At 47.0% G+C, this 13,120-nt stretch overlaps 1 protein-coding gene across 2 annotated transcripts in view; it reads right to left on the bottom strand.

Moving 5' to 3' along the window:
* The window catches only part of glg1b (golgi glycoprotein 1b), a gene marked incomplete at its 5' end in the record, with an annotated part of 83,206 nt that overhangs the window by 52,512 nt on the left and 17,574 nt on the right, over window positions 1-13,120 (bottom strand). For both annotated transcript variants that reach the window (XM_084437185.1, XM_084437184.1), the window contains 2 exons: window positions 3,137-3,223; window positions 9,782-9,811. In XM_084437185.1, coding sequence (XP_084293311.1) covers window positions 3,137-3,223; window positions 9,782-9,811 — 117 coding nt within the window. The remainder of the gene's footprint in view (window positions 1-3,136; window positions 3,224-9,781; window positions 9,812-13,120) is intronic.

Raw genomic sequence — 13,120 nt, forward strand, 5'->3', positions numbered from 1 at the left:
TTCCTGATGTTGCCACGGAAGATCTAGTCCGCCCGGAAAGCATCGATCTCCTGATCAGCCACAGGGAAGGTCGCCTGGTCCCACAGCCATCCAAAGTGGAAGGGGACCTCGTCCTCTGGGATGCCCACTAGGCAAGACTGTTGGCGGAACTCATCCTGACCTCTTTGAGCTGGTCGACCTAACCCTGCACCAGTCTGATGCTCACTTTGCAAGGTCCATGAGAACGGCCTCAAGGGTGTATAAGGAGATCCTTGTGGACTCGAAAGACCAGAGTGAAGGCCTAACAAGGAAGGAAGTGGCCCTCAGCAGCACCTCTGCCACCAACAGGGAGGTGTTTGAGTGGTTCAAGTGGGATAGCATCGGAGCGGCATGCGATCCTAAATGTGGGAGCTGCAGGTGCAACAGGTGCCCCCCAGGAGGTAAGGAGATGACCCTTGGGGAGGAGAGGGACTTGGAGAAAAAAAAGGACTGCCTCACCTACGTGCTAGCGGATAAGCACAGTGACTCTCCTCACTGGGACGCAGCCTACCCCTGGAGAGGGGACCCAGCAACTCTGCCGGACAACCGTTGAGCAGTGGAGGCAACTTTCCGGAACACAGAGGCTCGATTGATGAAAGAACCCTTGTGGAAAGCGGCATACGGAGAGCAGATCCGTGAGATGGCCTCAAGAGGTGCCACCATCAAGCTCACGAGAGAGGAGATTGGTAGTTGGACTGGGCCGACATGGTACATCAGCCATCTGGTTGCACCGAATCCTCATTCGACCACGACCCCGGTGAGGATCGTATGGAACAGTAGTCAGGAGTTCAGGGGGATGAGTCTAAATGACCTCCTACACAAAGGCCCTGACGTCCTCAACCCGATCAGAGGGGTCCTCCTGAGATTCAGAAGCGGATTATACGCTGCGTTAGGGGACGTGAGGAAAATGTATAACTCCGTGTGGCTAAAGGATGAGGAAGTCCATCTCCACCGCTTCCTTTGGAGAGACAACCCGGAGGATGACATCGAGGTCTTTGCAGTCGTCAGGGTCAACATCGGCGACAAGCCTGCGGGATGCATCGCTCAGGTTGCCATGAGGGAGACGGCAAACCTGCCCCAGTTCGCTTCCATGGCTAGAGAACGCCGGGTCTTAACAGAGGACTGTTACGTGGACGACATTCTCACGTCAGACAATAACCTTCAGGCCCTGATCAAGACAACCGAAGGAGTGGAAAAGATACTGAAAGCAGGCGGTTTCTCTCTCAAGCCGTGGGTCTTCACGGGCCAAAGTGGGAGGAGTAGGGAATCCACCGACCCCAGTAAAGGTGGCTCAACCATGCCCAGAACCCTGATACTTCCTAACCAGATGCAAGATGAGGAGAATAAAGCACTGGGGGTTGGCTATGAACCCGAATCTGACCAACTCCGTGTACTGACATCAGTAAACTTCTCGAAGAGGCGAGGGAAAATGAGAACAGGGCTGGATCTACAGGAGAAGGAGATCAAAAGCAACACTCCTGACCCCTTGACCCGGCGAATGTTGCTAAGTCAGATCGCCGGGCTCTATGACCCGATCGGCCTGGCCTCACCTGCCAAACAAAAAGGAGTGATGCTCGTGAGAGAGTCCTATCAAGAGGCAGGAAAAGACCGACCGTCCAAGAACACCTGGGATGATCCACTCTCACCACGACTTCGAGAAGCAGCAATGAAGTTGTTTGAAGAGTATGTGAGGCTTGGCCAGGTCCGGTTCGACAGGAGCCTTACACCCCGCGGAGCCATAGGCCGCCCAATAGGGATCACTTTCTCCGATGGCAGTGAGGCATCCTACGGAGCCGTACTTTACCTCCGATGGGAGACGGAGCAAGACGGGGTCGTAGTGAGACTGGTCGAGTCAAAAGCCAAGCTCACCCCTCTCGACCAGAAAGGTGATGTCATCAAGGCAGAGCTGTGTGGAGCAGTTTTCGCTACTCGCCTGAGAAAGTACTTTGAAAAGCACTGCCATATTGAGGTCGACAACTGGACCCATTTGGTAGATAGCCAAACCATCTTGGGAGCCATCCAAAAGGACAGCTATGGCTATCAAACTTTCTTTGCGAACCGGATCGGTGAAATACAGAAGGCCAGTCCGGTGGACAGCTGGAAATGGGTCGAGGGCAAAGAAAACATTGCCGACATCGTCACAAGGGGGGCAACCCCGGAAGAACTCGGCAAGGGATCAGTGTGGCAGGAAGGCCCTACATTTCTGAAGATGCCCGAATCAGATTGGCCCGTGAAGACTGCCAGCCAGGTAACCACCTCTGTCGCTGAGAAGGTCAAAGGACTTCAGCGGAAAGCATTCTCAGCAGTGGTCACTCGAGCCCAGTCCAGACAACTGTCGAGCCCAAGCGACGCTGAAATCCAAGTCAATCCATCTGTTACTGACGCCGAAACACACACACAGGCACACACATACGCGCACACACACACAATACAGTAGATTGTATAGAGGACAGCTAAACAACTCTGCAGACGTGTGTGTGTGTTTGTGTGTGTGTGTGTGTGTGTGTGTGTGTGGGTGTGTGTGCGTGTGCGCAGGCCTAACATTTTTGGCACCACATTTCTGTGAACACAGATGGCCAATTAGTGATTGTGTGCTCCAACAAGTGTCAGTAGTGCAACACATAGCTGGAATAAACTTCCAGAAAATTTGAGACTTACTCTAACACTGACTACTATTAAATTCAAAAGGTTTGAACTGTTCACCATTGCTTTCTGCAAAACTGCAAACCTTGCACTTAGATTTTTACTAAGCTGTAAGCCTTGCACTTTGACTTTTACTAAGCTGTAAGACTTGCACTTTGACTTTTACCAAGCTGTAAACCTTGCACTTCGGTAACATACATTTTGATTTTATTACTGTCTTCTTTAATTTAAAAGTCTTTAAGCATTCTTTTTAATCATGCTCTTATTGTTAGCTGACAATGCCTTTTGACATGTTTTATGTGAAGAACAAAGTCGCTATGTAGGAATTCTGCTATCTAAATAAAGTTGCTTTGCCTCAGTGCCTCAGTCCACTGGAGCAGCCAGTCACAGTGTGAAACACACAAACCATGTCACATGACCTGAAGACACCTGGAGAAATGGAGGCGTGGCCTGAGATCCTGTGACCCCGACTGACCTCACTGATGGTGCTCTTGCAGACCTCCATGGCAACCGACTCAAACTTGGGATCTGTTGTCAGGTTCAACTTGTAGTTCCATAGGAGCTGAGGGAGAGAGACGGGAGAAGAATGAGACAGGGAGAAAGACAGAGGGAAGTGTGAGAACATGGTAGGGACGAAAGAGAGAGAGAGAGAGAGAGAGAGAGAGAGAGAGACAGAGGGAAGTGTGAGAACATGGTAGGGACGAAAGAGAGAGAGAGAGAGAGAGAGAGAGAGAGAGAGAGAGAGAGAGAGAGACAATTTGATGCAAATTATTGAGGCATTTTTAATCTTATTATTAGATTATACATTTATGTATGAAAAAGTTCAAAATTATTACTTAAAAATATAAAATTCTTGCGTGACCATAGAGAGATGGAGAAAAGTGAGGAAAGATCCTTGGCCTTGGCAAGACCCAAAAATGTATGAGACCCTGTGAATCTATTATTCTATTTTTATAATTTCAGTGTACTGTACTGCTAGTGTAAGGCTAGTATACTGCAGTTTTCATCACGATCAGAGGGACGCCAAAGTGCTGAGTTATCTCATGTAGCTTGAAGGTACTGTAAGTTTCAAGATTCCTTTATTCGTCAAATGTAATGTACAATGTCACAGTGAAATGCTACTGCCGGCTCTAAGATTATGCTACGGATAAACTCTAATACTCAGTGCCAAATTACAAATTCACAAGTAACAAATTTACACATTACAAAATTAAATATTACAAATTAACACAAAAATACAATAAGTACCCTTTCTATAAGTATAAAATTAAGATGGGATAGATCTGGTCTGGATGGATTATGTACATGCTATATATGGATATGAATAAGATGTCCAGTAGATTCATAAGCGTCATCCTTCTTATTAATATGAATATTCAGGTCTACGTTCAGGATTAATCTACTAGTTAAGTGAGATTGGCTCTGAGAATTCCTGTAGAAATGGTGTAAAAATCACCCTGGTCAATGTCATTACTCACAAACTGTGTAAAAAAAATTGCTGCAATCCCTCTTCCTTTCCCGTTTTGACTGGCTGATAATAGTTTGGAGGACGAACCTCTGTTGCTACACAAAGTCTCAACTAAAAACATACAATGCATTTTTTTTCAATTATCAGATCATTAAGTAAAATAGTTTGCTAGCCAATGATCTGACATTAAAAGAGGTACCGTAATTTCAGCTGCAGGGATTCTATGACAGGACAGGAGACTGCTTGTGGCTGCTGTACGTTGCCACATTTAAGATTACTGACACAGGCACCAGATGGTCTGTGATTAGCACAATGTGTTGGTCCATGCCACCAGCTGTTTGAGATCACTGACATGTGTGAAGAAGTGGCATGGGTCTGTCTCATCTCTAGGAAACACATGAGTGATGATGTCTGTGATTATTGCTTGTAGTTCGTCAATTTGACTGAGCTTCAGCGTGGCAGCTATAATTAACTCCTTGATTGGTGAGTGTGGTGGAGGGGGGTTGGGGGGTCCCTGGTTGGGACAGAGACATCCTCTCAGTGCCTTGGGTGATGTGGAGCAGAGGGTGAGGTGAGGGGGAGATACTGGCTGTCTGTCTGCACTGTTCTTCGCACGTATCCATATATTCTTGTTTGGGTGTCCTTCCAAGAGCATGACACAGGTTGGCACCAAGTAGTCTGGATCCAGTGATGTTTGGATGAACCCCATCAGGAGTCTAAAATTCCAAAAGATATTGAAATTGTCAATAACCTTTATCTCATGGGTGAGGCATCCCAATGTCAGTCTTGTATTCAGGCCAAGATGTCTACTAAAAGATTCATTTCCCCCCAAGATCGAATGGTGTCTGAGATTAATATATATTGCGACTGACAGTCTCTCAGTTTGTCCAGTAGCAGGGGAAAGCATTTCTTCAGGATCTAAGAGCCAGTTTTTTTTTCTTTGCAGAATGCCAAGACCCAGTCTGGATAATGATCCTCATATCATTTGGACATGTAGAGAGGATAGCTGGTAGCAGCTCTGTTAGCTCCCTGACAGATGAGTCGGCCATGGATAGATGTTCAGTGTCACTGCCATCCTTACCTGCCTGGTAATAGACCCCCCCCCCCCAGTCAGAATAGTGTTTAGTGTAATAGTGGCTGATCAGGTGTGGAGGTAGCAAGGTCTCTCCTAACTCTCAGCCTAGCAGGGTCTTGGGTTTTGGTTAGCCTAAATGCTAGTGGTGTGAGCAGCTCTGGGTTCAGAAGAGTTAGTATCATCACACGTCAATGTACGGTACGCGTTCCTGTACGAGTTGAATGGTGGAGTGAGCGTCGCTGCTCTTATTGGATTTCTTGCTGGATTTTCCTCCTTGCTGGATGTCAGACCGTGTTACATCAGGAATAAACCAACATCTCATTAACAGCTCCCTGGAATCAACACCTCAGTTGGATATTATTGGGTTACCCCGACAATATCACAGCTCTGAGATGGGGACCTAAGCGTGTGTGTGTGTGTGTGTGTAGGGTACTGAATGTGTGTGTGTATGGGTGTATCAGAGCAAATCTTACTGCTTAGATGGGCTGTCTCATAAGAGCTCTTAAGGATGAGCCAACCCCTCCCGTTCTCATCTCTCTCTCTCTCTCTCTCCTCTCCCCTCATCCCTCCATCCAAACTAAAGCTGGCGTCGTCTCCTGACAGCTCCGCTCCACCTCTCTACTCTCTAGCTGCCTCCGGTTGTTAAAGCCTGCAGAAACACCTGTCCACGGAGAGCCCTTTATGGGTGCAAGTAAAGTTTATGGGCACGAGACACAAGACGAGAGACGACTGAGTTGAGGTGCGTGACTGTTGAGCCCCAGAGGAGAGAGAGAGAGAGAGAGAGAGAGAGAGAGAGAGAGAGTCATATAGAAAGAGGGCAAGAGGGGGGGGTCACTTGAGAGAGATAGAGGGAGAGACGGGGGGGTGAGATAGAGCAAGAGAGCGAGAAAGAAGGTGAAAGAGAGAGAGAGAGCAAGAGAGTGAGAGAAGGGGTGAGGAAGAAAGAGTGTCTGTAATTCCAGCTGCCCAGAGCAGGGCTATAGTCAGGATGTCAGTGACTTGAGGTTCTGCCTCTGGAGATTGGACAGGGAACAGCCATCAAACAGGGGTTTGAACCTTGTGAGGGCAGAGCCAGGCTTCATTTACCCCACTAAATATGGCGCCTTCACCAACTCAAGGTGATACCATCCCAGACGCTGTGAAGTACAGTAGGTATCAGGGCTCTAAGGTGCGACCATTTTACTCGCATTATCGACTAAAAATAGTTTTGTGCGATCAGAAAAAATAATTTAGGAGCACACTGTGCGAGTACTGCTTTCAACTATTTCACTCGCATTTTTTGCCTAAAATAAATCCATGCAAATTGGATCAAACTAGAGTCAAAGTTTTGCACACCCGTATACAAAACTACAAGTCTCACAACTTTTTAATTTTATGACAGCTCAGCTGCCCTCACTCAAAAACGAGTGTGCAGACGCCGAATGCCCCTGGCAGTAACGTTAACAAAATGAAGAAAATGAAGCCCATTCAATCGTACAGTATTTTGCCCGGCAAAGTGGAACCAAGGAGAGAGAGGAATCCGGTGAGGCCCGGAGGGAGTCGAATCAACTGTCACTCAAAAATCGTTGTTTACACAAAGTTCTATTGATTCGATTAGATTCAACATTGCACCATAGCCTACCAGTAACTTAGGATCCACATCAAAACGCAATGAAATGCCGTTGACATCGTAAAAAGCGTTGTTTTTTTTCCTGAAATGCGTGTCATAACGATCTAACGACATGTTCTTTTGCATCTAGATTAAACTAAGCTTTTCCACGGATTTTACAAATTTTTAAGGATTATTTGCTTAGATATTGGGCTTTCTTCCCACGTTTTTTCACGGCACCAGCAGCTATGTTTCATATCCCTGCCTAAGTTCGCAAAGAATTGTGTGAATTTTCATATACCCCTCGGTTTCAGGTCAGCATCTGAAAACTCATTTTGGAGGACTGGTTGAACGTCCACTAGCCCTCGATATGCTCCCTAGCCCTAGAAGCTAAAAGGAATGGGACACACTACCCTACGCGTGAACACGCAAAATGTAGGGTTAGGGCCAAGGGCTAGGGCTAAGGGGGGTATTGGGATTGGGCCATAGTCTTCATTAGGACCAATGCACCTGATGAAGTGTGTGGGAATAGTATAGTCTTCATTAGGACCAATGCACCTGATGTAGTGTGTAGGAATAGTATAGTCTTCATTAGGACCAATGCACCTGATGAAGTGTGTGGGAATAGTATAGTCTTCATTAGGACCAATGCACCTGATGAAGTGTGTGGGAATAGTATAGTCTTCATTAGGACCAATGCACCTGATGAAGTGTGTGGGAATAGTATAGTCTTCATTAGGACCAATGAACATGATGAGTGTGTGGGAATAGTATAGTCTTCATTATGACCAATGCACATGATGAAGTGTGTGGGAATAGTATAGTCTTCATTAGGACCAATGCACCTGATGAAGTGTATGGGAATAGTATAGTCTTCATTAGGACCAATGCACATGATGAAGTGTGTGGGAATAGTATAGTAGGAGAGGATGAGAGCTCCTATGGTGAGCAGGTTATTATTGTTTATTGTTGTTGGCAGTAGGCCTAATGTGTGTGTTGCTAATAAAAATGTGTTATTTCAAATTTTTCGTTGCGCTCCTAAATTTCTTTCTGTGCTCCTAAATGTTTTCATTTAGGATCACATGTGCTCCTAGTGAAACATGTTAGCTTAGAGCCCTGGGCATGATCACCCTGCAGGTAAAAACACCCCACAGGTGATGGACATCACATGATATTTCAATATACTGTACAGTAGGTCTGAAAGGGCCATATACAGATCAGAGAGACAGAGAGAGAGAGAAAGACGGAGAGAGAGAGAGAGAGTGACAGAGAGAGAGAGAGAGAGAGAGAGTGACAGAGAGAGAGAGTGATAGAGAGAGAGAGAGAGAGAGAGAGAGAGAGAGAGAGAGAGAGAGACAGATAGAGTGGGAGAGAGGAATGTGGAAGAAATTAATAATCCAATTTTGAAATCATTGAAGAAATTAATCCAACCGTCCTTATTGACTGAGAACCGGTACAGCCCAGTATTTCTGATTGATTTATTTTACAAGCAGAGAGAGAGAGAGAGAGAGAGAGAGAGAGATAGAGATAGAGAGAGAGAGACAGAGAGACAGAGAGACAGAGAGACAGAGAGAGAGAGAGGGAGAGAGAGAGAGAGAGAGAGAGAGAGAGAGAGAGAGAGAGGGAGAGAGAGAGAGAGAGGGAGAGAGGGAGAGAGAGAGAGAGAGAGAGAGACAGAGAGAGAGAGAGAGAGAGAGAGAGAGACAGAGAGAGAGAGAGAGAGAGAGAGAGAGAGAGAGAGAGAGAGGCTGATCAGACCAGTCCCAGCAGATACTCTACTATATATACAACTAGACGTTACAGCTTGGTTCATGATTGGTACAAAATGAATCCAAAAGGTTAGTAGACAAGCTTGTCTTGATTTAAATAGTTTATTTTTAGTTAATCTTAGATAGTTTATTTTCTGTGCCTTCACTTCAGATTTGAGTGGGTATATTTGCTCCAGCTTGTGCTTGCCTTGCTAAGGAGTCCTTCATACAGGCCCTTGTCAAGGACAGGAGACAGACAGCAGCTGGGGGAACTCACAGACAGAACTCTCCCCTGACTGCTATACAACCATACGTTAATTTAAAAGCAAGAGTAAGCTATATGTAATCTTTAATGAAGCAAGCACAAGCAATAACACTTCTTTAAATTCCTCAGGGGAGACAGGAACAGCTAGTGGCCTTCATGTCATGATGAGCTTAGAAACCCAACCATTTATCTAAGTTCTTTTTTCTCTCTTTTATTGCCTTATTTGCTATTTATTATGTTGTATTTTGTTGTTTAGTGCCTACACTGCACTTTGGCCAACCGCAGTTGTTTTTAAATGTGCTTTATAAATACAGTTTGAGTTGAGCTAGCCTTCAGAAGCCAATGGCATTAGGCTAATTTGGGGATATAACCTTCAATACGCTTTAGCGTTTTCACGTCGTCTTGATTTTGCAGTTTATCCCCGGAGGCTGGGAGAGATCCGTCTGAAAGACTTGAGTGTCCTCGTAGTGCCATCATAAAGATTACAAGGTGATAGTCATCCTCACAGCAACTCAGAGTCTGCATTCTAACAGTTGGTATAATGTCCTCTCTCTCTCATCCCCATGGTAGAGTAGGGTACGATCTAAACCTTTCATTTACATGTGTGCCTTGTCATTGATAACTTATTTGCAATGTAATAAATAGACCATTCTTGCTCTAGTTTAATCCATAATTAACTACTCTTTGCACAGAATGTTAGGTAATGTAAAATGAAGTCAGATTATCAAGACGTTCTGGTCATATTAATACTCTGTCCAATTTACCCTTCCTCCATCAGGCTATGTGGGCCTAGATTTGGGTTATATTACCATTATAAACCCAATACAGCCCCATGTTATACTACACCATGTACCTCCCAACATTAGGAGAGGAGAGGAGAGGAGAGGAGAAGAGGAGATGAGAGGAGGAGAGGAGGAGAGGATGGGGAGATGAGGGGAGGAGAGGAGAGGGGATGAGAGGAGAGGAGAGTACTTACGTGGTTGCAGTCGGTAGCGATCTCCGTTTCCTGCAGGGAGAGAGAGAAACAGACAGGTATCAGACACGTGAAGATGAGGGAGAGCTTTACCTAGCGCCCCCAAAATCCCTTACCTCAAAGACACTCTCTCACACACATACAGTCCCATTCTCACACACACACCTACACTCTCTCACACACATACAGTCCCATTCACACACACACACACCTACACTCTCTCACACACATACAGTCCCATTCACACACACACACCTACCCTCTCTCACACACACACCTACACTCTCTCACACACATACAGTCCCATTCTCACACACACACCTACACTCTCTCACACACATACAGTCCCATTCACACACACACACACCTACACTCTCTCACACACATACAGTCCCATTCACACACACACACCTACCCTCTCTCACACACACACCTACACTCTCTCACACACATACAGTCCCATTCACACACACACACCTACACTCTCTCACACACATACAGTACCATTCACACACACACCTACACTCTCTCACACACATACAGTACCATTCTCACACACACACCTACACTCTCTCACACACATACAGTACCATTCACACACACACCTACACTCTCTCACACACATACAGTACCATTCACACACACACCTACACTCTCTCACACACATACAGTACCATTCACACACACACACCTACACTCTCTCACGCTATCTACCCCAGGCCCAAGAGCAGGCTGACGGAGCCCGGGGCAGGTGGGCGGAGCCCGGGGCAGGTGGACGGAGCCCGGGGCAGGTGGACGGAGCCCGGGGCAGGTGGACGGAGCCTGGGGCAGGTGGACGGAGCCTGGGGCAGGTGGACGGAGCCCGGGGCAGGTGGACGGAGCCCGGGGCAGGTGGACGGAGCCTGGGGCAGGTGGACGGAGCCCGGGGCAGGTGGACGGGGCCCGGGGCAGGTGGACGCTAGCCTAACCTGACGTGTCTCTCTGCTCTGGGAGAAGGATATCTCTAGAGCCCTGGCTGAGGACCAACACGGACACGCAACACAGTCACCCGCCATTTAGCACACACACACACACACACACACACACACACACACACACACACACACACACACACACACACACACAACCACACACACACACACACAACCACACACACACACACACACACACACACACACACACACACACACACACACACACACACACACACACACACACACACACACACACACACACACACACACACACACACACACACAATCTGAATCTGAACCAAAAGACTAGAGGTGCAGATCAACCGGAATAAAGTCACACCCTCCAAGGCAAGCAAACACACGCACATATACGCACACACCAACACACACGCACACACACCAACACACGCACACACCAACACACACGCACGTGCCCACAAACACACTCGCATGCACGTGTACACACACACACCAGAATACCAAGGATAATATTCAGCTACTCTATACTCTAGATCCACTAATACACTAATAGGCGGACCGCCATCCGGATCTGGATCCATGACATCCTATCCCTAATCTACAGTATAACCAATTAACTATTGAAAATTATTACATTTTGACGGAGCGTTTCTACTTTAACCGGCGCAGTTTTAGAAAGCCAGGAAACTCACAGACTCACAACTCACATTGAATGAAGTGATGCTAATAGCCAATCAAATCTATGCATCCTGTGTGAGATAATGTACACAGGTACACACACACACAGTGCGGACGAGAGACAGCTGTCGGAGAGGAAATAATTCCAATTGCCGTGCTCTAAAAAGAGAAAAGTAGACAGTGAAAATAGAGCTTTTAATCAAGAATGGGCAGATGCTCATTCTTCCCACAGGGAGTATATCTTCTGAGGCGATTATTAAAACTGCCAATGTGAAGTGTCATGAGCAAGCACAAGTTTGAGCTAATATACCCACTCAAATCTGAACTGGAGGCACAGAAAATAAACTATCTAAGATTACTAAAAATAAACTATTTCAGCCGCAATATGATAGATCCACCAGAATCCTGACACAGACATTCACTAATGTCAGCACAACAAAACCACCGATTATCTGTCCTTCGGTGAAGGAACTTCTCACAGGCCTACTCAACTTCACATACTCTTACTCTCTTCAACTTCACAAACTCTTACGTTACTATACGTATTGCATAGTAACGTTACAGCAAACACAATAATTTGATAGGAATACACAAGGAATCTGTAAAATAAGCAACATTTGAATTTGAGGACACACAAAATTATCACTTCAATTCGATTTACACCCTTCCTACCCCCACCCTACCCCAACCCCTGCCTCTATCTGGGCCCAGGCACGCACACACACACAGACACACATCAGTGTTTGCCACACCTCTCCCTTGATGCTCTTAGCCTTTCTTGCTCTGAAAATGTAGTTTGACGTAATGTATCGCTCTATATATGGCTCTGTGTGCTACTAACCCTGCTCTGCCTCCCCTCTCCCTAGTGCCTCTCTCTCTCCCTCCTATCTTCTAACCAGGTCCAGTGGATGCCCCACTGTCACCAGCAGACCACCCTGAGTCCGATAGATACCCCTGTGTCTGCTGCAGATGTCGTAGCAAATTAGTTAACACACACACACGTACACACAGACACACACCAGTCCACATCCAGCTTAGGCCTGGACCTGGGCCCAGTCCCCCTCACCCTAACCCGGGTCTGTATCCTCTTCCTACCCCAACCCTACCCCTGACCCCTGCCTCTACCTGGACCCAGGCACACCTACACTCACGCTCACACACACACAGACATACACCAGTCCTGGGCTCGGATCCCCTCACCCTAACCCGGGTCCGTATCCTTTTCCTATCCCACCCTACCCCTGACCCCTGCCTCTAACTGGACCCAGGCACACTCACGCTCACACACACACAGATATACACCAGTCCTGGGCTCAGATCCCCTTCCCCTCACCCTAACCCGGGTCCGTATCCTTTTCCTACCCCCACCCTACCCCAACCCCTGCCTCTATCTGGGCCCAGGCACGCACACACACACAGACACACATCAGGGTTTGCCACACCTCTCCCATGATGCTCTTAGCCTTTCTTGCTCTGAAAATGTAGTTTGACGTAATGTATGGCTCTATATATGGCTCTGTGTGCTACTAACCCTGTTCTGCCTCCCCTCTCCCTAGTGCCTCTCTCTCTCCCTCCTATCTTCTAACCAGGTCCAGTGGATGCCCCACTGTCACCAGCAGACCTCCCGGAGTCCGATAGATACCCCCGTGTCTGCTGTGGATGTCGTAGCAAATTAGATAACACACACACACGTACACACAGACATGCACCA

Source organism: Borostomias antarcticus, assembly GCF_949987555.1.
Source record: "Borostomias antarcticus genome assembly, chromosome: 4".
Classification (NCBI taxonomy): Eukaryota; Metazoa; Chordata; class Actinopteri; order Stomiiformes; family Stomiidae; genus Borostomias; species Borostomias antarcticus.